This window comes from Branchiostoma floridae, chromosome 1 (assembly GCF_000003815.2).
Source record: "Branchiostoma floridae strain S238N-H82 chromosome 1, Bfl_VNyyK, whole genome shotgun sequence".
NCBI classification, from domain to species: Eukaryota; Metazoa; Chordata; class Leptocardii; order Amphioxiformes; family Branchiostomatidae; genus Branchiostoma; species Branchiostoma floridae.
This window is the reverse complement of record NC_049979.1, coordinates 28,318,143-28,342,480: the sequence shown is the minus strand read 5'-3', so window position 1 is coordinate 28,342,480 and position 24,338 is coordinate 28,318,143. Positions and strand designations below refer to the sequence as shown.

Below are 24,338 nucleotides of genomic sequence, written 5' to 3'. Positions count from 1 at the left end.
AAGAAAAAATGGTTAACCCCTAACTGTACCTTTAGTAATTAACAACATCATGCAACAACTGTGCCCCCTCCTTATGGTTAATGGTCATGATTATTGGTCAGCTTAAACAACTCGTGACTTCTTCACAGGTACCTCGCCCCATGTTCCAACCGACCTCTCTGTGGCCACCAGCAGTAACTCCGCCCACGTCTCATGGCGGCCGTCCTACAACGGCGGGAGCGACCAGACCTTCATCATCTGGTATCGAGCGGTGGCGGCCCGAGACTGGAACACTCTACAGGTCAATGGGAATCTGAACAGATACACCGTGTACAACCTGATGTCATCTACCATGTATGAGTTCAGTGTCATGGCTAGGAACAGACTTGGGGACAGCCTGTTCACCACTATTGTTGTTAAAGCCACACAGGGTAGGTATAGTAGGTATGTCATACCTGGGCCCTGATAATGTTTGACCTGGTATTCTGGACTGGGTGATAAGTTGGGTTATCACATGGGGTTCTACTGTTATTACCCGGGCTTCGATCGAATGACTCATCTTGAATGGGCTTCACATGTGCCGCTGTCGAAAATTTGAGTTTAGATGTTGGAATTACAGTTTTTGTTTGAAGACAAAAAAATTCTAAACTCAATATTGTATTGATGTGTGTTTTCTATGATGAGTATGACACAATGTGTGAGTCTGTGTGTGATGTCTGTGTGTAGTGTGTGTATTTATGTGGTTTCTATGCCTGTATGTGTGTGTGTGTGTGTGTGTGTGTGTGTGTGTGTGTGTGTTTGTGTGTGTGTGTGTGTTTGTGTGTGTGTGTGTGTTTGTGTATGTGTATGTGTATGAATATGTGTGTGATGTGTGTTTGTGTCTGATTCCCACTGCCTTGTCTTTGTGACTGGTAGGGTTGCAAAGCAGTTTGCCTCATTTTTTTCAAGTGTTGTTAGCCTAATGTCTTCAATGTGCACTAACCATATCTACACAATTCTTACCCCAGAGCCTGGCTATGTAGACCCCTACAAGCCCCTCCCACCCCAGGAACTGACAGCCAATCTTACTGAAGACGGAGTTGTCTTGAGTTGGCTGGCACCACCCCAGCCTCCCCTGGGTAAAGTCGTATCATACGCTGTGGAGTACAGGCAAGAGGGCACCACCTGGAGAATCTTACAGGTACTGCAGGGCTTTTGTTTGTGTCTACATAAGCGCCTTATGTACAGATAAGACATTTTAAACCTGGATTCAGTAAACATCCAAAAGACCGTAAAAAATTGGTTGCTGTGGACAGTGGGTTGGTCATGATCACACAGTGTGGGTTAACTTTGTAAAAATGGACACTGCCAGGACCTTTTCAAGTACAGTGAAAGTGGCAACAGCTGGGATTTAAACTCACTGCTCTTGGTTCAGAGGCAAGACGCTAACCACTGGTCTACACATGCTACACTAACTATGGGCAGCTCTCATTGAAAACGACACTGAAAGTAAAAGAAAAATATTGTAACTGTCACTTCATTTTGTCTGTATGATTTTTCAGGAGAGCATTGGAGCAGAAAACACAACTGTACTCGTGGTGGATGATCTTTATCGCCAAACAACGTACGAGTTTCGTGTGTTCGCCTTCTCGGAGGTGACCTTCAGCGAACCCAGTGAAGTCATTTCTGTCTACACAGGAGGTACCTACCGAGTCATATTGTTTTTATCTTAATTCCTTTTCTTCTTTACACTAGGTGTCATACAAGGCAAGAAGGCCATGCAAGATCACAAGCTATGCAAGCCTGGAACAATGGCTTATTGACAAATTATTACATGACTCATTCCCTAATATCCCATTCTATTGTCCACCAACTACATGTAAACTGGGAACATCAAGGGAAAAGCTTCTCTGTCTATGGAGACATTTTGGTGGTTGGGTCCAGTTTGAAATGTGTGTACATTTACTACTACCGGTAGTACTAGCGTTACATGTAATTATAAAAGGGGGAAAGTCCTACAGTTGTAATTCCGGTAATTATGTTCTGTGCAAATACAAGCTCCTTTTTTGTCTGTGATCCTAAACCCTAGCAAGCCATGCTTCATTCTTGTAATATGATATATTTTGATATCTATAACTAAAGCTCTTGAATTGTCACCTCGAAAGTTAATGGGGCTTTCCATATACAAAATGTACCTGCCATCTTGCTAAATTCAAGGTACATTGTATTGTCAAACACTGTTTTGTGCTGTATTGATTATTCCTCTCCTCCCCTCCCAGACATCCCAGTATACACACCCCCAGTGGGAATAGCAGGACAGTTAGGGGTTTCCACACCTGTCCTGGCAGGGGTGGCTGGGGGCCTCGGTTTTCTGCTCCTGGCTATCTTGCTCAGCTCCTTTGCTGTCAAGGTCATCAACAAGAGAAAGGTCAAAAGGAAGAAGCAACGGCAGGGTGAGTGGGAGGACTTTAATTGTGTCTTCATTTCAATATAATTGTCACTTAATTTTCGCTAGTGAAAGATGATCATAGAAAATTACATTTTTTATGTATTGTTTTAACCCTGTATTTCATCTTTCTACAGAAAATGTGAAGTTGATCAGCTTGTCAAAGTAAGTATAAACATCTTTGCCTTCTAAAGTTTTTAACAAATTGTTGTTGTAATGCAGAATTTTTAGCCTCTGGTAGTTGTGTACTACATGTAGTTACATCCATGAAAGCTTAAGCGTGTCTTTATGTGTGTTTCCCTGCTGTGTGTGTATATGTGTGTGTGTGTCTGTGTTTCTGAATATTTGAGGTCAGTATAACTTTCGAATGTGGGTTTTGGTGGGGAAGTCATGTTTATGCCCCCTGGAACTGCAGCAGACCTTTTTGTATCTTTTATCCTGGACATCCTATGGACCTTGATTTTTTGGTAGCAGATAGCTTTTGATATAAGGAAGAAGTGGTGTAGATTTTGGTCCCCTAGCAGCCTAAACTGATATTAAGGTAGTATTTGTCCTCCAAAGATAGTGTTAAGTTCCCTGCCTCAAATATGCCTTGCCTCTGAAGAAAATGTTCTGTAAACTTACTATTACTCTTAATCCTTGCACAGGTTGGCTCAAGACAGAGCAAGATGGACTCCACACCATAACAATTATTCTAACGGATTCAACAATGGCTTTGGAGGGCACATCAAAAACAGGTTTTTCATGGACACCTCCCAAACCCCACCCGACTCCTATAGGAGCAAGTCTGCTTCAGAAAAGCCCAGTATGTCGTCCCAGGATAAGAACATGAACATACAGTACGACTCGCCAAGCATGTACAAGTTGCTGAGGTCTTCACGTAACTTCAGATACAACGTTGAGATTACCCGACCAATAGGAACCATCAGTAGAGCCCCGGACGGTCGCTTTGTCTTGGGTCAAGACAAGGGTCTTACAAACGAAAGGCGACATTCGCCGTACCAAACGAACGACATCCTTCCGGTGCCGCAGCTTGTCCCGCCGGGCAGGCTGTTCCATATTTCCAAGGATAGCTCGTTCTGTCCTGTGCCGCGGATGCAAAACACATTCCGACCAATCCAACAAGAGGAGGTCACGCCCTCCCCAACCAGCAGCGATGGCAGCTATGGGAGCGGTCATAGTTCAGAGGTCAGAAGAGCTATGATTCAACCTGTTTCAAAGAGAAGTTCTGCTAAGCCATCCTCAAAAGTCCAGCCGAGACATTTGTCACCTTATTCAAGAGGATCGCAACAAGTTGTCTCAGCAGACATTCACAGTAGTCCCGAATTATTTAACACCACGCAACCTGCGAGGTACCGTAGCTTGCCGGGTCAAAGTCTGCAAAGATACCCCAGCTCAGCTAGTAGTACCAAGTACCCTGGCAATGGTCTGGGGAGATATTCGAGTACCTCCAGGACTTCATTCGAGGGGGTTCCCATGCAGCACTATTTGAACACCAGACCTCAGAGCCACAGTAGCACCTCCAGTAGAGAATCTCACAAAGTCTACCCCGCTGGGCCGCCAAAGCCGCCACGGCATCAAGCCTTCCGAGAACCCGCCTTCCGAGTGTCTTATCCATACGTGCCAGAGGACAATAGGTTCGCTCACAGTTCGCAGCTAGATTTCTTAGACAACCGCCACAGTGCGCCGGTCGAAACGTTGTCCGCTCGGCATCTCCACCGCGTCTTCCACAGCACTCCGCAGAGCAGCACGTCACAGCTGGACCACTCCGACTTCACCTTCGGATCCGAGCAAACTCTCACCGGAGAAGAGAGCGAAGACAAGTCCTACAAGGGGAGCAATGCTACCTTGGTGAACGAAATATTCACAGAAAAGAAACCGCCAACCCTTGAGGTTTCACCAGGCCGTGCCAGCTCTACTAGTGTCAGTAGTGGCCGGGGAAGTAAAACGTCCACGGTCGGTATCTCTCGAGGCAGCAGTTTTAGGACAAGCGAAGGAGGGTATACCTCCGCAGACCATGACTCCCTCAGTAGTGGGTTTGTGAGTAAGAACACGTCCCACACCACCACTCATGGATCCCGCGGTGACAGCAGTGGTAACGTTAGCGGAGAGGACGGCCCGTTTGATTTCACTAGTTCTGAACAGTCACCTGCTTCAGGGTCCACCCCCCACCCCACTGATGCAGACGAACACTTTGAGTGGGACAGAACAGAGCCGCTGGCCTCAAACATTCTCCAGGCAGTACAAAAATACATCATTCAAGGCAGGAGCCCGCTTCCAAAACAGAAGCCTCGAACGAGCGAGACGAAACTGCCTGGCCCGCGGGAAATTCGCAGACATCGGAGGATATCGAGATTTTCCGACGTTGACGCGCGGTGTGCTGCTCTGAAACAGGAGTTCCAAGAGTACAAACAGCGACAAAAGGAACTTGGAGAGGATCAAATTAACTATGGGCAGGAATATGAAAGGACAACAATGGTGTAAAATATCAGACTGGTAATTATAAGTTGTTTTGTATTATACACGAAACAGCTTCCCACTAAAAAAAGATACTTCCAAAATCTTGATATGATCCCATTTGCTGCACTTGCCATATGAATGGATATGTAGATCACTGATTTTCTCTAAGCTTAGAGCATCTCCCTAGGATATTTTTACCTTCGATTAAGTAGAGAATGTATATATTTACATTGGAAGTAGAAGCTCTATTTTTGATAAATCTGATGCATATTTGTTGTCAACAATGATTGTCACAATTGTTCAGCTATGCCTTTGGTTGCTCTTTCGATTGCTTTGACTTCTACATTTGCAGAATTTCAAATTGAATTTCTCTCTGTGAAAGTGAACCAAATAGAAATCCAAGGAAATTACTAGTGAGCAATTTCTTGATAGACCTGTTCACTCTCATTTTAGTCTAGCCTGCAGGGTGAAAGATATTCTTACATGTATAAGTGACAAGCAAGCAGAACCACATGAAGTATACTTCTATGCATAAAATCTATGTATAAATTATGTATGAATTGCTATCAATGCAGTTGTACAGAAAACAGAGACTTAATAAGGAATTGTCGAAAGAAGTTGAGGACAAGAATGTCTCAGGATCAAGATTTTTATTTATAGCTTTTGATCAGAAAAAATGCTACTTCATCTTTGTCATTGCAAATTAGACAATAGTATGATGTTTTATATAATATAATGGCAGTTATAACACCAACTTCATCTGTGGGGTAACCTATATCAGTTGTATTTAAAAGATGCAGTTTGAAACCACAGTTTGTCAACTACATACATGTGTACCCTTAAATATTCTATTTCTAGATACAACAGATATAGGTTACCCTGTGGATAAAGGTGAACCAGCATTAAGTTAATTAAGAATCATTGCAATCAGTTCAAACCTCACATTGTATTGCATATTTAAATCTGGTACCCCTCTGTGAAAAGTTTAGTACAATCAAACCTGCTCAAGACGACCAGTCGGGGACCGGGCAAAGGCATTTTGAACAGGTGGCCGGTTTGAAGAGTATCATGTCACAACAAGCCTGCGGCATAGCATAAATGATCCCAAAGATTCCACCCACACGTATCCGCCGCCACTTTTATTTTGAACATAACGTCGTATGGAAGTCAAAATTTGACGCAAATTGGCCAATTTTGGCACAAAATCATGGTAGTTATCATTGAAAATCGATGACATCTCAAGCTTCAAAATGACACAGCCGTTATGGGCAAGGATTTGGTCCTGTCTGGCCCTAATTTTGGGCGGTTGCAGGCGCATTGGCCAGGTGGTCGTATTGAAAAGGGCACTTAATGCCTACGTCTATGCGGAAAATTTTGGGAACCGAGAAAAAAGCGGTTGTAATGACCAGATGGTCGGTTTGAAGAGGTGGTCGCTTAGGCAGGTTTGACTGTAGTTAATGTGTGGAGATTTCTTTGTGCTGTTCTGAAATTACAAGACCTCTTTTGGAGTTATTTTTGTGTGAGAAATGTGAAATGATTGGTTATCAGTTGCTTGTATGTGTAGACTTTCTTCAAAGTTTCGTATTTGTATATCTGGAGATGTTTTATTCCCTTTTGCCACATACATGCCAATATCTTTGTATCTAAGCAATCTTAAAAGGCTGTTCGATCTTTTAAGACATTATGTGAAGTCACTAAAGACACACACGAAATATGGTGCCAAAATTCTAATTCAGCAGAAGACGTGTAAACAGTAACGTCTTGCTGTTGGACTACTTGTATAACTGTTACATTCCTTGTGCAGTGTAGTGTGTTTTTGTGTACAAAATCCATTTTTTATAGAAAGAAGTCTTTATAGTAGATATATGTTCATATTTTGAAATATCAGTAAAATAGATTTTATGATGAAGCAAACAGTAGTGTATTGTCTTGAATACTTTTCAAAATCAAATGTATATTTAGAAAATCTACAGTCTGTCTATTGTTTGTCCTCTTTGTCCATCACCTCTTCCTTGTCACTTCTTTGAAACTATTCACAGAAGAAGTATTTTTACACTGGTGTCCTTTAGTTAGGACTCCATATATCCTGTTGTATTGTTCTTCTTATAAGGTTTATCTTTGCTGTCTACGTTTCATACATTTGCTTCATTGCCTGTTAACATCACAACTCCATAGCGGCACAGATAGTGCTATAAACGAATTTATTTTGTCATACTAGTAAAAGTGGTACATACAATATGATACATATAACATTAAGTACAAACATGACTTCAAGGCACCAATAGACACCCTTTGCAACTCTAATTGATGCTGAAATATTTTGTCTTTGCATTTCTTGACAAAGAAAATGTAAGGCATATTGCGTATATACGTATATCTCTTGGACTCTAGACATTTCAAATCTAATATCCACTATGTAGGTTATTTTGCGTGAAATAATAAAGGGTTTAATGACCCGCTCCTATGTGTCAATGGTGTCATAGGACCTGGTTGCTACATTGTATAGCCACTGAATAAATACACCTAGTGAGTGGAGCGAACAAATTCATGTGCAACGCATATATCATTTTAAAACTTTACTTGTAAAATTATTTGTTGAATCTATGAAAAATTCATTTAAAGATTTACATTTGTCATTTTTTGATGCACAAGAAGAATCAGAAAATATTCTTAACATTACAATTTTGGCATATCAAATCTTGTCAGAATCCTCTCTACTGTACTGTGGTAATTGTCATTCCTCCATGTTGGGTGTAATTCTGATTGGTTGATTTTTTTTTTTGTCACACACCTTGAAATTCAATAACCACCGGTGTGGTAAGGGTTATAATTTCTGTGTAAATAAACTACTTAGGGCTATCATTCTTGTATGACTTACCAAGGCTTGTCATTTCTGTTACATCATTTGCAATATTCATCATACTTTTGTTTACTGGAGGTTGTGTTGTCAGACTCAGATATCATCATCTCAATAAACTTGGTCCCATCCATCCCAGGTTTCTTATTCCTAGAGTATTTGGGGCAATCCTCAGCCTTCTTATAATAGAAACTATTTGGGTTCAGGGCATCACATCTACGCATCCAAAACCCTCCCGGTTTGTATAGGTAACAAGAGATCCCAGGACGATCCTGGTCACATCGTTTTTGTTCAAATTCCCGCCCTCTTTGATAACACAGAGAGTGGTATGCAGTTCCATTATGTGGACCCACGTGTAACTTATACCTTGCTTGTTCATTTTCCACACGGAAACAGGCATGATCTGAATACTCCCAAATCGCATTGAAATCTTCAAGGTCCATGTACAATTTGTACCTGCCCTGGTTTGTGAGTTTATGGATGTTGTCGTTCCCGAGCCAGAACTCTCCCGTCAGATTGCCGAACCCCCGGCGGTAGTCCTCCCATGTCCGGTTGTAGAAGTCCACAGACCCGTCCTGTCGCCGCTGGATGACGGTCCAGGCTCGGCCGGCCTTCACACGGCAGAACACACGGAGAGGGGCGCTCTTGTCCTCGCCGTCTGGCGCACGCGGGTAGATAGTGTAGATTCCAGAAACCATGCGGCCTTTGGTGTTTCGGTAGATTTCTCCACAATCTACAGTTCACAGTAAGAAGGAACAGATCAACACAATAATATACCATTTTGCTCGCCCCTGAGGCGTCGCCAAAAATGTTTTTGTCAACAATCAACCAGGCACACTTTTGCCAGTGACATTTTCTATCATAGCAAAGTCTTATAGATATAGTTTGAATTCCGTAGTACAGGCAACGAATTTATGCTAATAGAAAGAAGTTGCAAAACACCAGACGTAAAAGACAAGCGCCCATTACAACCTTTCATATCAAAATATATTCCAGATCTTTGACAATGAAGCCCTGATTTGCATGGACTATGTTCAGTCTGTACCTTTTACGCTTTCTATGCTGTCCAGTAGGGCACTCAGTTTCGAGAGAGAATTCTTCTGCCGGTCCATAGATAGCTGAAGACACTCCATGGCCGCCAGGTTAGGTAGACTCCAGTGACTAGTCAGGACGTCTTTAAATTTGTAGATGAGCAGACTGGTCGTTGATCAGGATCAAGGAGGACCAAAAATAGTTTTACTCATCTCCACTTACTAAACACAGTTACATGTTTTCATACACAATATATCTCATGTTGCCTCCTTCGCGGCCTTTTTACTAACGGTTGACGTGGACCAGTGTGTGTGTGCAGATTCGCTTTTGTTTGACCGCTAGATTAATACGACCTTCTTGGCATAAAAAAACTTGCCGCAGTGTGATGAAAATTGCGAATATATATCCCTCACACAACAAAATACGCCAACGCCCGAGAAGGTCGCGAAGGAGGCCCCATACTACGGGCGTGCCTTGTATATTATGCTCAAGGTGTACAGTGAAAACAGTAACAATAGATATACGTGTGTATCGACAAATGACAGAGAGTGTTGCAACGATTTCAAAACTTAATGGATACTAGAAAAGAGCAAATACAGCATATTTCAGCCATACCCTTCCCACACAGCATTCGACTGTTCCATATCACCCCTGCCCAAAAATGCAACATTTTACCAATAAGTCATCCCCAAAAGTGAAGTAATATTATGAATTGATTCCAAGTCAAAACGGAGCTTGCCCAATATGACCCGGACCCATATGGAAGAGTATACTCTTACACTGGAGCTCCTATGCATATCTGAAAAATAGCGCCAGCTCCTATTTTTCCGAAAGTGACAAAAATCACCATACCTTCCATTCAGAAAATGTTCATCGTGACATTGAAGCCATTGAACAATTTCCAGTACGATAACTAGGTGTAAGTACCGCTATAAGCTCCTTGTGGTGATGTGGGTACATTTATTATTGCAGTGAACTTTTTTATTCACGTAGGGCATACGTTTTAATAATTATCGAGAGGGTGCATGTACTGTGTAGTAGTTTTTGTTTTCTTAAAGCTGAAAACTTAAATCTTCCTCTTGTTTTGTATGCCCATTACTGGAGACGGAGACGTCTTGAATTTTGAAAATAATTTTACCCCCCCCCCCCTGTCGCTTCATTTTTTTTTCTGAAAAATCCCAGGACCAACAACTTAACTTGATTTGGCTTTATGTATATATTTCATTTTCCTTCTTTGTTAAATATATGATTCTGTATGCCACTGTTAAACTGTTTTATTTTGCATGCAATCAGCCATCGGGCCTAATCTTGTCTTAGTGTAACAACTTCCTGCGCGTAGCGTGCGAGACCCGGAAGACAAGATTGTCAACATTGTTCGAGGGTTAACTTCTTTTCGGAGGTCAGTCTGTTCATACCCTGGCACCGTGAGAGTGTTTTATTGGGCTGAAACTCTGGCAGTTTAAAATTACTTACAATTTGAATGTTGAAAGTTTATTTCAAACAACAACAAGACTAGAAATACCTATATTTTCTCGGAAGAAAATAAAGCGCTTTTTTCCAGTCCAGTGAGAGAAATGTGGCCACTATTTAAGACAGGTGGCCACTATAGAGAAAATGCTGATCTATTGACTATGGGCAATACGTTACACATTTTACAAGTTACACGTTACAATTTATTTCAGTACCCACTGATCTTTATTCATATAAACATTGCACAGGTAAGCCAATTATTTACATTTACAGTTCAAACAATTCTGAAGAGAAATATTGATGAGATAATAATCATTCTCGCCACTGTCAAACTTACGTATCAAAACTAAACACAAACTGTTCAATTTTCCCGCTATTTCTCGCCAAGTAACATTTTCTCGATTGTCTCAACTGACCCTGCCAAAGTCAAATCTAACGAAAATGATTTATATTGCCATGCGCAATGTTCCTAAACTCATTGACAAAGACGTTCAAAGCATGCGTACCATAGCTACCACCCAAATAACCCTGTTGCAAACTCCAAATCCTCGCAAACTACGATTCAACCCGGGCGCAGAGTGACATACGGCCGCTGTATTGTCATAATATCCATGTATATATCGGATTGTGTGGTCCGCTTATGAATTTTGCTTAGCCTTCGCCTTCCTCTTCGCTGATTGGCTGGCTCATTAACTGAACTAAACTCTTGCTACCGGCTCTACGCCGCGCAGGTGTGGGGCTCTGGGGTAAACGTCCGAAAGGTCACAGTTGGAGACCGAAAGAAAATCAATTTCCACTCAGAAAAAAATGCTGAAATTAAGCATTTTAAAGTAGTTGATGCCAAAAATTTTACATGGGTCATTTTACCAACTATCTAATGCCTATCTATACCGAATTTCGGGTAATTCAATTGTAATACTAGGGTACAGGGGGCCAAATATTCCGTTTTGGTAAAAAAATTATAATGAAACAACAATAAAATCATTTTAGAGGCAGATATAAAAAAAATGAACAAAAAAGCGTCGGGGTATTTGCCCACTCTACCCTTGTGCCAAATTTCAGATCATTCAGTCCAGGAACGACGGAGATAACGTGTTTTGAAGATTTGACAGGAGAAGAAAGAAAGAAGAAACATTACGAATACAATATATTTCACCATGCCAGTGATATGGCTGAAATATGAAAATTGATTGGTTCAAAAAAGGTACTTAGGCCACATTGACTTCAATTTATGGGTGGCATCCTCTGGAGACCCCCAAACTAATGTGTGAGGGCAAAAAGAAAAGAAATATCCAGCAAAAATGCTGCTAAACACAATACTAAACATCCAGTAAATTATTTCCCAGGCTTGGTTTCTCTTACATGTATGTTCACCTCATTAGACAATCGTCGCCATTTCAATAAGGTTTTACTACCATTCTTGTTCAAGAGGCCAGGGTAACAAGGGCGCTGTGGTCCCATGCCCTGACCATGTGCCCACTTATCCTTGGGAGCAAATATCCTCTGGCAAGCATAAAATTCTGATTGACCAGGGATGCCATTGAGTCACATGTGGCCACATTTTTTCTGAGAAAAGGCAAAAAACAATGCTCGAGGATTTCATCCATACAACCAAATCAATGTGGCATCAACTCAAAATATAACTCACCCTTCAGTGTCCATGCAACCATGCTCGGATGGCGAAGTGACCGTGCCGAACGGCGAAGTGACTTGGCTAGGAATGACGAACAGGACAAACACCCAGCCTCTCATGGCCATGTCTAGAAAATGTTAACGCAACTAAACCGCGAGGGATTGTGGCTACATGTGTGTTCTCCAACCAGACTAATTCTGCTGATTGCGTGACCACGTGTAGTTTTGCTTTGCTTTGTTTTCTTTTGTGTTGCCGCTTCCTCATTTGGTTAGAAATACCTCGTGACTCATGTGGTATGGTGAGGTGTCTGCTTGGAATGCAACAAGTGGCGTAAACAGTCTCTAATGTCGAGGAATCTTACCTCAGCTAAATTTTCTCGGAGAATAAGGAGGTTCAGCATGTATTATCATATAGCCGGACGACGTCGACCAATGAGAAGGCTCCATTTCCCCATAACACAGGCGCCATTAATTAATAGTCCATGACTGGCCCTGAGGTGTATACACTGCCATAATTCATAGTCAATTCCTATAACCACCGAATGAACAACCGAGCGTAGCGAGGTCGTTTATGAGCAACTGTGCCCTCTGGACCATCCACAAACAGGTGAACAGACCTCTTCTTGGTGCTCAACACAATCCAGCCTAAGGTCCTTGGTTCTGAACACCATCCACACACTGGTTAACACACTTGGTGCTGAAAACAATTTTTACACTGGTAAACACCATCTACACACAGGAAAACACACCTAGCTGTCCCTGGTGCTGAACGCCATCCACACACATGTAAACACACATGTCCTTGGTGCTGAACACCAAACACACAAGTAAACATACCTGTCCCTGGTGCTGAACACCATTTGCACCGAGACAACTGTCCCTGATGTTGAACGCCATCCACACTAAGACAGCTGTCCCTGGTACTGAACACCATCCGCACTAAGACAACTGTCCCTGGTGCTGAACACCATTTATACTGACACAACTGCCCGCCATCCACACTAAGACAACTGTCCCTAGTGCTGAACATCATCCACACTAAGACAACTGTCCCTGGTGCTGAACACCATCCATACTAAGACAACTGTCCCTGATGTTGAACGCCATCCACACTAAGACAACCGTCCCTGGTGCTGAACACCATCCACACTAAGACAACTGTCCCTAGTGCTGAACACCATCCACACTAAGACAACTGTCCCTAGTGCTGAACACCATCCATACTAAGACAACTGTCCCTGGTGCTGAACACCATCCACACTAAGACAACTGTCCCTGGTGCTGAACGCCATCCACACTAAGACAACTGTCCCTGGTGCTGAACACCATCTACACTAAGGCAGCTGTCCCTGGTGCTGAACATCATTCATACTGAGATAATTGTCCCCTGAACGTTGGACTCTCTGCGTAGGAGAATGACACAAGCCTGCCACAATATGGCCCTAAAACGCCTCCATTCTTCATTTTAGGCCATAAGGCCATCCTGACTTAATTTTATGGATGACATCGTCTGTAGATTTAAAAATAATAATAAGCAAGGGCGAAAAAAGAAAATCCAGCAAAAAAATCCGCTTCATCAAAGGACTAAACATCCAGTCCACACAATTGGGACCTTAGGTGAAATAACCTCAACCGTGATCACACCAGGGGAGTTCTCGTCCGCTATAGGTAGAACATACGTGTTTTTCTAAAAGCCTGAAAATGTTTTTCTAAAATCCTGAACGTGCACAGCAAAATGTTTTCAACAGGACGATGCCTTACCACAAATTATTGCAGTTTTAGTAAACACTGGTAGGCGACGCTTTATGCCCAAACAGCTTTCTGTCTGAACATACAGGTGCAGTCACACTATATATAGCTAGTTATCCATACACAAACAAGCGACATATTTTAGTGTTTAACGCTTTTTACTCGCATATACAAAAATGCTCAACACAAACTGTAGTAAAAGTGGTACATAACGTTAAGTACAAACATGACTTCAAGGCACCACCAATGGACACCCTTCACAAAGCCTCTTTGCAGCCTGTGTGAACCCCTTTTGCATGCAAACTCTTATGATCGATGCTGACAGATGTATTGTCCGTGCATTTCTTGACAAAGAAAATGTATTGCATATTGCGTATAGCTCTTGGACGCTAGATATTTCCTTTCTTTACAATGTCAAATCCAACATTCACGATGTAGGTTATTTTGCGTGAAATAGTAAAGGGTTTAATGACCCGCCCTTAGGTGTATATGGTGTCATAATACCTGGTTGCTATATATAGCCACCGAATAAATCCACCGAGTGAGCGAAGCGAACATGCAGATTCATATACGACGCATAGACACTTTGAAAACTACACTTGTAAATTCATTTGTCGATTTTCTAAAATTTGTACATAAGGAGAATAGGGTTACAGATTTCAGGAAACCAAAATTTACACAGAAAATATTCAGTAACATTGCAATATTTGTGGCATGTAAAAAACTCTCTACTGTAGTAACGTTAAATGTCATCCCTCCCTATTGGGTCTAATTCTGATTGGTTGATTTTCTGTTTAAATTCAATAACCACCGATATGCTAAGGGTTATTATTCTGTGTAAACTTCTTAGGGCAACCATTCTTGTATGACATACCAACGCTTGCCATTCCTGTTACGTCATTTGCAATATTCGTCATACTTTTGTTTACTGGAGGTTGTGTTGTCAGACTCAGATATCCTCATCTCAATGAACATGCTCCCAAGAACCCCAGGTCTCTTATTCCTTGAGTATTTGGGGCAATCCTCAGCCTTCTTCCAATAGAAACCATTTGGGTTCAGGGTATCACATCTACGCATCCAAAACCCTCCCGGTTTGTGTAGGTAACAAGAGGACAAAGGACTCAAGCGGGCACCACATCGTTTTTGTTGAAATACGCCCCCTCTTTGATACCACAAATGTTGGCCTGCAGTTCCATTATGTGGACCCACGTGTAATTTATACCTTGCTTGTTCATTTTCCACGCGGAAACAGGCATGATCTGAATAGTAAAATTTCCCATCAAAAGTTTCAAAGTCGATGTACAATTTGTATCTGCCTTGGTTGGTGAGTTGATGGATGTTGTCGTTTCCGAGCCATAACTCTCCCGTCAGGTTGCCGAACCCCCGGCTGTAGTCCTCCCATGTCCGGTTGTAGAAGTCCACAGACCCGTCCTGTCGCCGCTGGATGACGGTCCAAGCTCGGCCGGCCTGCACACGGCAGAACACACGGAGAGGGGCGCTCTTGTCCTTGCCGTCTGACGCACGCGGGTAGATAGTGTAGATTCCAGACTCCATACGGCCTTTGGTGTTTCGGTAGATTTCTCCACAATCTACAATTCACAGTAAGAAGGAACAGGTCAACACAATAATATACCATTTGGCTCACTCCTGTGGCGTCACCAAAAATGTTTTTGTCAATAACCAACCAGACATGATTTTGCCAGTGACATTTTCTATCATAGCAAAATTCTATAGATATAATTTGAATTCCGTAGTACAGGCAACGAATTTATGCTAATAGAAAGAAGTTACAAAACACCAGACAAGCGTCCATTAAAACCTATCATATCAAAATATATTTCATATCTATAATAATGAATCTCTGATTTGCATGGACTATGTTCAGTTTGTACCTTTTACGTCTATGCTGTCCAACAGTGCACCGAGTTTCGAGATAGAATTCTTCTGCCGGTCCAATTGTAGCTGAAGACATTCCATGGCTGCCCGGTTAGGCGGACTCCAATGACCAGTCAGGACGTCTTTAAATTTGTAGATGAGTAGACTGGTCGTTGATCAGGGTCAGGAAAGGACAAAAACAGTTAACGTTTTACTCATATCTCCTTAATGTACTCATACATGTATGCCCCATATATATTCCTTCGCAGCCTTTCACGGGCGTCGGCGTAGCTTGTTGTGCGCGCGCGCGCGCGCGTGTGTGTGTGTGTGTGTGTGTGCGTGCGTGTGTGTGCGTGTGTGTGTGCGTGTGTGTGTGCGTGCGTGCGTGCGTGCGTGCGTGCGTGCGTGCGTGCGTGCGTGCGTGCGTGCGTGCGTGTGTGTGTAGATTCGCTATATCTTGGCAAGGTTTTTATGAAGATCTTTTGTCCTCCGGCTAGAATACGACCTTCCCGGCATAAAAAAATTGCCGCAATGTGTTGCAAATAGCGAATCTGCACCAACATCTTCCCAACAACGCAAAGGAGGCCCTATACAGGATTGTCTTGTAGTAAAATATGGTTTACAATAAAAACATGAGCAATATATAGATATGTGTGTATCGACAAATGATAGAGAGCGCTGCAACGATATCAACATTTAATGTTTGTTCAAAAAATGCACTTAGGCCATGTTGATTTGATTTTATATGGATGACCTGCGAGAACCCCAAAACTGATTTTGAAAAATAGCCCAGAAAAATTGCCCTTAGTTTGAAATATAAGTCGTCGGGAAGGTTGAACAAATGACTTAACACACAACGTACCGAACAATATATTGTTCATTTCTGTCCTGTAACACAGAACACCTTCTTTTTGGACCCTCTTCTATGACATTAGCATCCGCTTTCCGATGTTTCTTTTCAAATATTTACAACATTTATGTTCTCATTTTAGAGCTGCGTTGTACGATTCACAGTATGGTCCAAAACTTTGGAAACGGACGACAATTGATGCGCGCGCGGCTACGATCAAATCAGCATGGATTTAACTCAAAATACGACTTACCCATCAGTGTCCGCATGACGAAGGCCGTCCATGCAATCATGCTTGTCACAGTCTGGGCTGCCAGATTGGGAAGAGTTTGCGCCAGGACAGACGACTTCGTTAGCAATGACGAACAGGACAAACACCCAGCCTCTCGTGGCCATGTCGGAGACGCGACTGGAACACCGAGGGATTGTGGCTATCTAGATGTGGCTTCTATAGACTAATTCTGCTGATTGCTTGACCGCGCGTAGATTTGCCTTGCTTCATTATATTTCAGCCATACCATAGGTATGGTGAAATATATTGTATTCGTAATGTTTCTTTCTTTCTTTCTTTCTCCTGTCAAATCTTCAAATCGAATCAAATCCGCCATTTTTTAACCGATTGACTTGAAATTTGGCACAAAGGTAGAGTAAGCCAATACCCTCAGGTGTTTTTTTCATTTTTTTCATATCTGCCTTTAAAATGATTTTATTGAGGATATTGTCAATTTTGATGTATATTTCGGGCTCCTGTACCCTGGTATTACAGCCGAATGACATGAAATTTGATACAGAGGTGCCTTGATCATATGCTCACCTAGATTCAATAACAGTTTTGGCATACGGTACACCAAAATGCTTAATTTTGCGATTTTTGGCCATTTTTTGACCAAAAAAGGACATTTTTGGCCCCTGTAGCCTCGTTTTACAACCAAATGATCTGAAATTTGGTATAAAAGTGCTCTTCAATTATGTGCACATAAATTCAATAAAAGTTTTCCCATACGGTACGACAAAATGCTTAATTTTGCGACTTTTTGACCAAAAAAGGACATTTTTGGCTCCTGTAGCCTCGTTTTACAACCAAATGATCTGAAATTTGGTATAAAAGTGCCCTTCAATTATGTGCACATAAATTCAATAAAAGTTTTCCCATACGGTACAACAAAATACTTAATTTTGCGATTTTATGGCCATTTTTTTACCAAAAAAGGACATTTTTGGCTCCTGTAGCCTCGTTTTACAACCAAATGATCTGAAATTTGGTATAAAAGTGCCCTTCAATTATGTGCACATAAATTCAATAAAAGTTTTCCCATACGGTACAACAAATGCTTCATTTTGCGATTTTATGGCCATTTTTTGACAAAATTTTGACATTTTTGGCTCCTGTTCCCTCGATTTACAACCTAATGACCTGTAAATTGGTAAAGGGGTGCTCTAGATATTTATTCAAATGACCCATGTATATTTTTTGGCATGGACCACTTTAAAATGATATATTTGGGGGTTTTTTGGTCATTTTTGAATGGCCAAAGGGGTCAACGACCTCAAGGCCTATTGTTGCATGAGGGAGATGGCTGAAATATGCTGTATTTGCTCTCAAGCAAATGTCGGCCTTTCTAGTTTTCTTTTGTGTTGCCGCTTCCTCGTGTTCTTTATCCTGTTTGAAGTGGCTGCTTGCAAGGCATCTTGAGACGTCAACAGCCTCTAATGCCAAGGATGTCTTACCTCGGACACCTGTCTCGGAGGTCAGGGAGGTTATACAGGTTAATGACCCGCCATGAGGTGTATACGGTGACATTTTTACAATTAAGGGATACTTCGGCATGGGGGATACTTTTTCACGGGACACTGTATGGGGGGCACTTTTTCACGGGGAACATTTCTGTATGGGGGACGCTTTTTCACGGGGAACATTTCTGTATGGGGGACACTTTTTCACTGGACATTTCTGCATGGGGGACACTTTCTCACGGGACATTTCAGCATGGGGGGGGGGCGTTTTTTTACGGGGCATTTCTGCATGGGGGACACTTTTCAAGGGGACACAACTGCATGGGGGACACTTTTTCTCGGTTGACATTTCTGCAGGGGGGGGTCATTTTTCTTGGGGGAGATTTCTGCATTCGTGTTTGATATTAATCCTGTTTGAGGTGGCTGCTTGGAATGCAACAAGTGATGTTAACAGTCTCTAATGTCAAGGATGTCTTACCTCTGCTGACCTGTCCCGGAGGTCAAGGAAGTTTCACAGGTTAATGACCCGGCCGCCATGAGGTGTATACGGTGACATTTTTACAAGGTACTTCGGCATGGGGGACATTTTTTTCACGGGGATATTTCTAAGTGGGGGCACTTTTTCACGGGGAACATTTTTGCATGGGGGGGGGCGGAAACTTTTTTTCACGGGGGAAATTTCTGCATGGAAATTTCTGCATGGTCGCTTATGAGGTGGTTATAGGAAACGACCATGAATTATGGCACCGTACACACCGACGGAAAGCGGGTCGTTAACCTTACTATCATATAAACATTTTGATATACAGATACGTCGTATGCATAGCCGTGACGACTTCTAATGTGTGTTTTCAAACAATTGAAACATATTTGTTTTAATAAGGACTTTACAAAAATAAAACCACTGCCAACTTTCTAAGATTACCAAGACTGTTTGACTTCGTTGTTCCTGCTGTTGCTACAAACACTAAACCAGCCAATGTGAGTGAGCTATCATAGAAAACGGAAACGGGAAAACGGCGAGGAAAAAACGGAACTTCCGTGTTGCCATGTGATGATGACGACAAAAAGTGACCTTCGCGGTAAACGCAACCGCCCGCTCTGTTGTTTACAAAAAGTAATTATCTTACCATCAATTCAATGGGCTCCTTATCTAAACTGGACACTTTTATGGGGTATACGCTCTCAGAATAGATTGTGCTACATAAAAATACAAAAAGAGTTTACCAAGCGAACAGTTGCTGTTTTCTCTCACATCAAATTCCTATTTAATAGATTACTTTGTGCCAATTGTAGGAAATGTGGTACCTAAGCTAAGTATAAGACTTCGCGTGCTGATTAGCATGCACTGATCAACCGCAATTGGAGCAACCATATTATCATGGCATGCGCAGTTAGCCACAAGGTCGTATTTTTGTGGACCGTTTCTTGTCTTCTGTGTCTTGCTCACGGAGGTTACAATTTCTCGGTTCATATCGCTACAAACGCCAAGCTTGGAACAGCCGTTGTGAACGTTCGGAGTCTGTTGGGACCGGAGAAAGCGGAACTTCCTTGTGCGATCGTGGAGGGAGATCCGTACGGCCGGTTCTATGTCCGTACCAACTGTACCGTTGTGGTGGCCAGGCCGCTGGACTGGTTAGTACAGTCAGAGTATCTGCTCAAGATTCGTGTTGGTCAGCTTCGAGACCCGGATCACCTTGTTGTCCATCTTAAAGTAAAGGTGACCCACGTCTTGGGTTATCCTCCTGTGTATAACGTTACGTGTGAGACGCCGGTCCGACCTTATTCGGGGGAAAAGTCAAACGACTTCTTGTTTAGTTCCACGCTGAGTGTAGAAGCCGAGACGACCGCTGGAGATGTTGTTTTCCTCAAGAGCACACTGGGCAAGCCTCGTCCTATATGGGACATGGATCCGAACGACCCCAGAGTTGTCATTACGGCAGGGAACGACTGCCATATTCGAGTGGTTATGGGCGTACACGCATTGTCTGACGTGGCCATTGCAGCAGAACTGTTCCAATTTTATGTAAACGAGGAACAAGGTACATTCCGCGTGACATGCCACGAGCAGTCGGAAACGTTTCCCGATGGTCTCTTCGAACTCTTCTCTACGTACGGCAAGTACAAAGACAGGTTACGTCATCTGGAAGGCATTTTGCCTGACGTCATGGTCAAACTGCCCAATCATCCTTTGATCGTCATGATTTCTTCTTCTATGCTCCCCACAAAAGGTGCCACGCGTTTTAACTGTAAGCTTCCTTCAACTCGCGATCGGGTAGTCACGATGTCGCTTGATCTTGATGCTGTCACAACTTTAAAACATCTTGACACGATTACTGTCGATATCAACCCCGTAGGCTGCCCACCAGATAGATACGGCATCCTTTGTGACAAGAATTGCATCTGTGAGAATGGCGCCCGTTGCCATGGTTTCAACGGTGCGTGTAAATGCACGGAAGGATGGCAAGGCGTGGCCTGCGACATCCCGAAACCAGGTGTTTCTGCAACAACGACACCAAGCGATCCGTCTGATATCTACATCCCCGCTAATGTCACCATTCACTGCAATGTCCACCACCTTGAAGCCACAACATTGTCGCTGTTATCTCCAAATGGATCCGTGACTGTAAGCTCTGCTGGAGTTAGTCAAATAAATAAAACGATTATGGATATACAGCCAAAAGACGGCGTTGCCTACATGTGTGAGCTTACAGACACCCATGAAAACGTCTTCAACGCAACGATATTATTGGATGCCGGCAACTGTTCGCCCAATCGAAAAGGCGAGCGTTGTGATGAAACTTGCGAGTGCCTACAAGGTGCCAGCTGTGACCGGTGGGCCGGCTGTGTCTGTCCGCCGGGATGGACAGGAACCAGGTGTCAAGAAAGATGTCCGGACGGCACATACGGCAAAGGCTGCGGAAAGAACTGTACCCGCTGTCTGCACGGTGCGAGCTGCGCCCCTAGCGATGGTACGTGTAACTGCACCGCCGGCTGGTACGGGTCGGACTGTAACGTGTCCTGCCCTACGTACAGGTACGGGCTGAGGTGTCAACACACCTGTACCTGTAGGAACGACGCCGCCTGTAACAACGTGGACGGCAGGTGCCAATGTGTGTCGCCTTGGACGGGGGAGAACTGCGACGAAAAGACAGCCACCATACCGGAGCCGCTGGTCGAAATCCTTGTGCCACTGGCATCTCTACTTTTACTAGTCCTTATTGTAGCGGCCATACTGTACAAGAAGAGACGCCTGTTCGGTGTTGTTCCCGAGAGAGTAGAAGAGAACGAAGCACTCCTGGAGCTGGCACTGGTAGACTACTCACCTTCTAATCATAATTACATTCCAACATTTAAACATTCATAAATCTGTCTTAAGATATCCCAATACATGTGTCATGTGTATGAAAATTTCTCATAGAATAAACTAGATAAATCATCATCAAGAAAACTCGTCCTTTATCTCTGAAATTCGTTGAGAATCTTCCGACCCCTTAGTGCCGCACCGGTGCCCCAAGTGCAATGAGATCAGATAACTGAGGAAGACCTACAAATCGGATCAAAGATTCCGATGAGTAAGATTCCTTGACTTGGGGAACATCTGTAATTTTTGATTAGTAAAATTTCTTTAGTTGGAGAACATCTGTAATTTTCTGATCATCACACTTTCTCTATATCTAAGGTTGAGGCAGATCTGGCAGAAACCGTCCGGCCTGGCTGGTTGAGTCGCTGGGAGACGACAAGCCGACATCTGACTCTCGGTAAGCTGATAGGCTTGGGGAGGTTCGGACAGGTCATACAGGGAACACTACACACGCCTGGCGGGGAAACCATCAGTGTCGCCGCCAAGTCTGTCCGCAGAAAAAACGCGCAGTGCTACCGCAACTTCTACAGGGAAGCGGCCATCTTGGTCACTGTACACGAAGACGAACACCACAACAACGCGCACTCCAACATCATTCAACTATTAGGCTTGATAAACGAGACTTCACAGAAGTATATCCTGATGGAATACGCCTCCAAAGGAAGCCTTCTGCGTTTGTTGCGACACGCTCAAAAACAAAACGGAGCTGCTCCTCTCGAACACGGTTTCCTCTATGCTGTAGACATAGCCCGAGCTCTACGGGAGCTCCAACGCTTGGCGATCACACACGGCGACGTGGCCGCTAGGAACGTACTCATCACCGCTGATCACGTAGCTAAGCTGGCCGACTTTGGACTTGGACGTGACGTGTACGCCCCTGTCAAGGACGTAGATGATGATGACAAAAACAGAGAAAATATGGCGGAAAATGAGTTCATTCCTTTGAACTGGATGTCTGTGGAGGTTTTAGAGAGAGGAGAATACACCTGTCAGAGTGACGTGTGGTCCTTCGGCGTGCTGCTGTGGGAGATCGCCACGCTGGGACAAGAACCACACTACGGAGGCAACCCGCATGACAACCCGAGCTGCCTGCGTCTCGCACGGACACTCCGGAGGGGAATCCGGCTCAGACGGCCTCCGGAATGTTCCGGAGAGATGTATGACGTCATGATGTCGTGTTGGCACGAAAATCCGTCGGAAAGACCCAGTCCGGATGAGGTGGAGACAAGACTATTGCGACTGACCCCCGGTTTTGAAATGGAAACAGTAGTGTAACATTTAAGTTCACCTGCACCATCTTATATTTCGAAGATGTTCTATGCAGTGATATTCTGAAATCCCACCACTAAGAATGGAAGGCGTTTTGGGTCCAGAGTGTTGCTGGCTTTTTTAATCTACTAGGTTAAAGATGTTACAGTTACAATTGATTGTATGGAAGTGACTTAATGTTATGAAGTATATATAGTTTTACATTCGATTAAAGCGTTTGTGGACGTGCGAGACGTTTAGAGAAGTAGATTTTCTAGGGCTAGTGCAAAGGGACATCAATAAACTATGAAGTCATGTGTTTTAATGTGTAGTAATTAATGTGATCAACCACAGTAGCCAACATACAGTCCAATATCAAATTGACTGATGAATTTCTAGCAGTTCATGTAAGTTTGACAAACCGTAAATATTTGGAATGGTACGCTGTGCTATATTTACTTGTAACGGGTTGTTAGTTATGGAAGACATACAAAATAAAGATATAACGTTCAATGTTAAAGTTAACGTTAAGCAACGTCCAATGCAAAACTTAATCCTATTGTTCAGTCGACCCCGCCCACCTAAAGCTAAGGGCACAACCCGCCGTACGTGCACGTGCTGTCTACGTGCCAAAACGTGGGCAATCTTTTGGGACCCGTAAGTGGTAAGTACCGCCTTCGTACCAACTCGCAGGGAATCCGACGGATTTTGGAGCACGCAGACACTCCGTAGAACTTTACGTGCAGGCAAAACTTTGTGTGCCATCGGGCTGCAGATTTGCCCCCCGTACATAACAGTACGGGCGACGCGCCTAAGCGCCTGCCCTGTACAGCCTGAACGTTTTCAGAAATATGTGGCGGACGTGGCCTCCCCCCCCCCACAAAAAAAAACGTACGGACAAATTACACTTACGGCGGGTTGTGCCCTTAGCTTTCGGCCTACAAACTGTTGCGCCTATGTTGCACCGCACACTTTGTTAGACCATCTTCGCCTAGATAACATAGCGGACATGCAACATGACTGCTTTACCACAGAAAGAACAAAAACATACCGACTGTACCCGAAACTCGCTGTCAGGTAAAGTTCTCCGTACCCACGTGTTCTGCTAGCCCGCGTGACACTGTATGGCCCCAAGTGGCCCAAATAATTTTTCAACTTGAGTCCTCAGTTCTTCTCCTTATTCCTGCCTGACTTGTTACAACGCATAAACTGCGGCAGACTTCAAACCCTTGTGTTACCACATAGTCCAGGTGTCAGGTCTACAGCTGCTCTGATTAAACACATTGTTATGCAAATTTCATCTCAATCAAAATGGAACTGTAATACACCTTTCTCACGCGGCGGCCATGATAGATCTAAAACGAGTTCAATGTGGCAAACAAAAGGCTGTCCATCATAATTAGCAGTTCGACCGATGGTAGCCTGCCAATTAGGAAATCGACCAATAAGTGAACGGCTGCAAATTCGTTTAAAATTTGCATTATTATGTTATTTTGCATCTCTTAAGGGACTATGGAGTCTACACTACTCTAAATTGCTACATCTTTCGGTGCATAACACTTCTTGTAATATTTATTATTCTATCTTATATCATGAAAATTTGTGTGGTTTGGGGGAAAACTAAATGGGACATGATTTAGAAATAAGTTTTGTCTGTTTGCCT

General features: G+C 43.3%; 4 protein-coding genes across 5 annotated transcripts in view; 3 read left to right on the top strand and 1 right to left on the bottom strand.

Annotated features, from left to right (window-relative positions):
- Positions 1-6,496, top strand: part of LOC118414383 (protein turtle homolog A-like) — a 36,159-nt gene extending 29,663 nt beyond the window's left edge. For both annotated transcript variants that reach the window (XM_035818409.1, XM_035818416.1), the window contains 6 exons: positions 129-410; positions 987-1,159; positions 1,521-1,659; positions 2,238-2,411; positions 2,542-2,569; positions 3,052-6,496. In XM_035818409.1, the coding sequence (XP_035674302.1) occupies positions 129-410; positions 987-1,159; positions 1,521-1,659; positions 2,238-2,411; positions 2,542-2,569; positions 3,052-4,888 (2,633 nt within the window). In that variant the 3' untranslated portion in view covers positions 4,889-6,496. The remainder of the gene's footprint in view (positions 1-128; positions 411-986; positions 1,160-1,520; positions 1,660-2,237; positions 2,412-2,541; positions 2,570-3,051) is intronic.
- Positions 5,474-23,932, bottom strand: LOC118414397 (microfibril-associated glycoprotein 4-like). The gene is made up of 5 exons (XM_035818429.1): positions 23,727-23,932; positions 17,953-18,066; positions 16,583-16,830; positions 15,497-15,645; positions 5,474-8,454 (listed from the first exon to the last, which is right to left on the bottom strand). The coding sequence occupies exons 3-5, from the start codon at positions 16,723-16,725 to the stop codon at positions 7,766-7,768; spliced, it is 981 nt and encodes a 326-aa protein (XP_035674322.1). The 5' UTR covers positions 16,726-16,830; positions 17,953-18,066; positions 23,727-23,932; the 3' UTR covers positions 5,474-7,765.
- Positions 19,445-21,703, top strand: LOC118420752. Its single transcript, XM_035827760.1, has one exon. The coding sequence runs from the start codon at positions 19,445-19,447 to the stop codon at positions 21,428-21,430; it is 1,986 nt and encodes a 661-aa protein (XP_035683653.1). The 3' UTR covers positions 21,431-21,703.
- On the top strand, positions 21,455-22,702 carry LOC118420691 (fibroblast growth factor receptor 4-like). The gene is made up of 2 exons (XM_035827636.1): positions 21,455-21,463; positions 21,746-22,702. Exons 1-2 carry the CDS (start codon positions 21,455-21,457, stop codon positions 22,700-22,702), a joined length of 966 nt encoding a protein of 321 aa, XP_035683529.1.
- Positions 23,933-24,338: the final 406 nt, after the last annotated feature.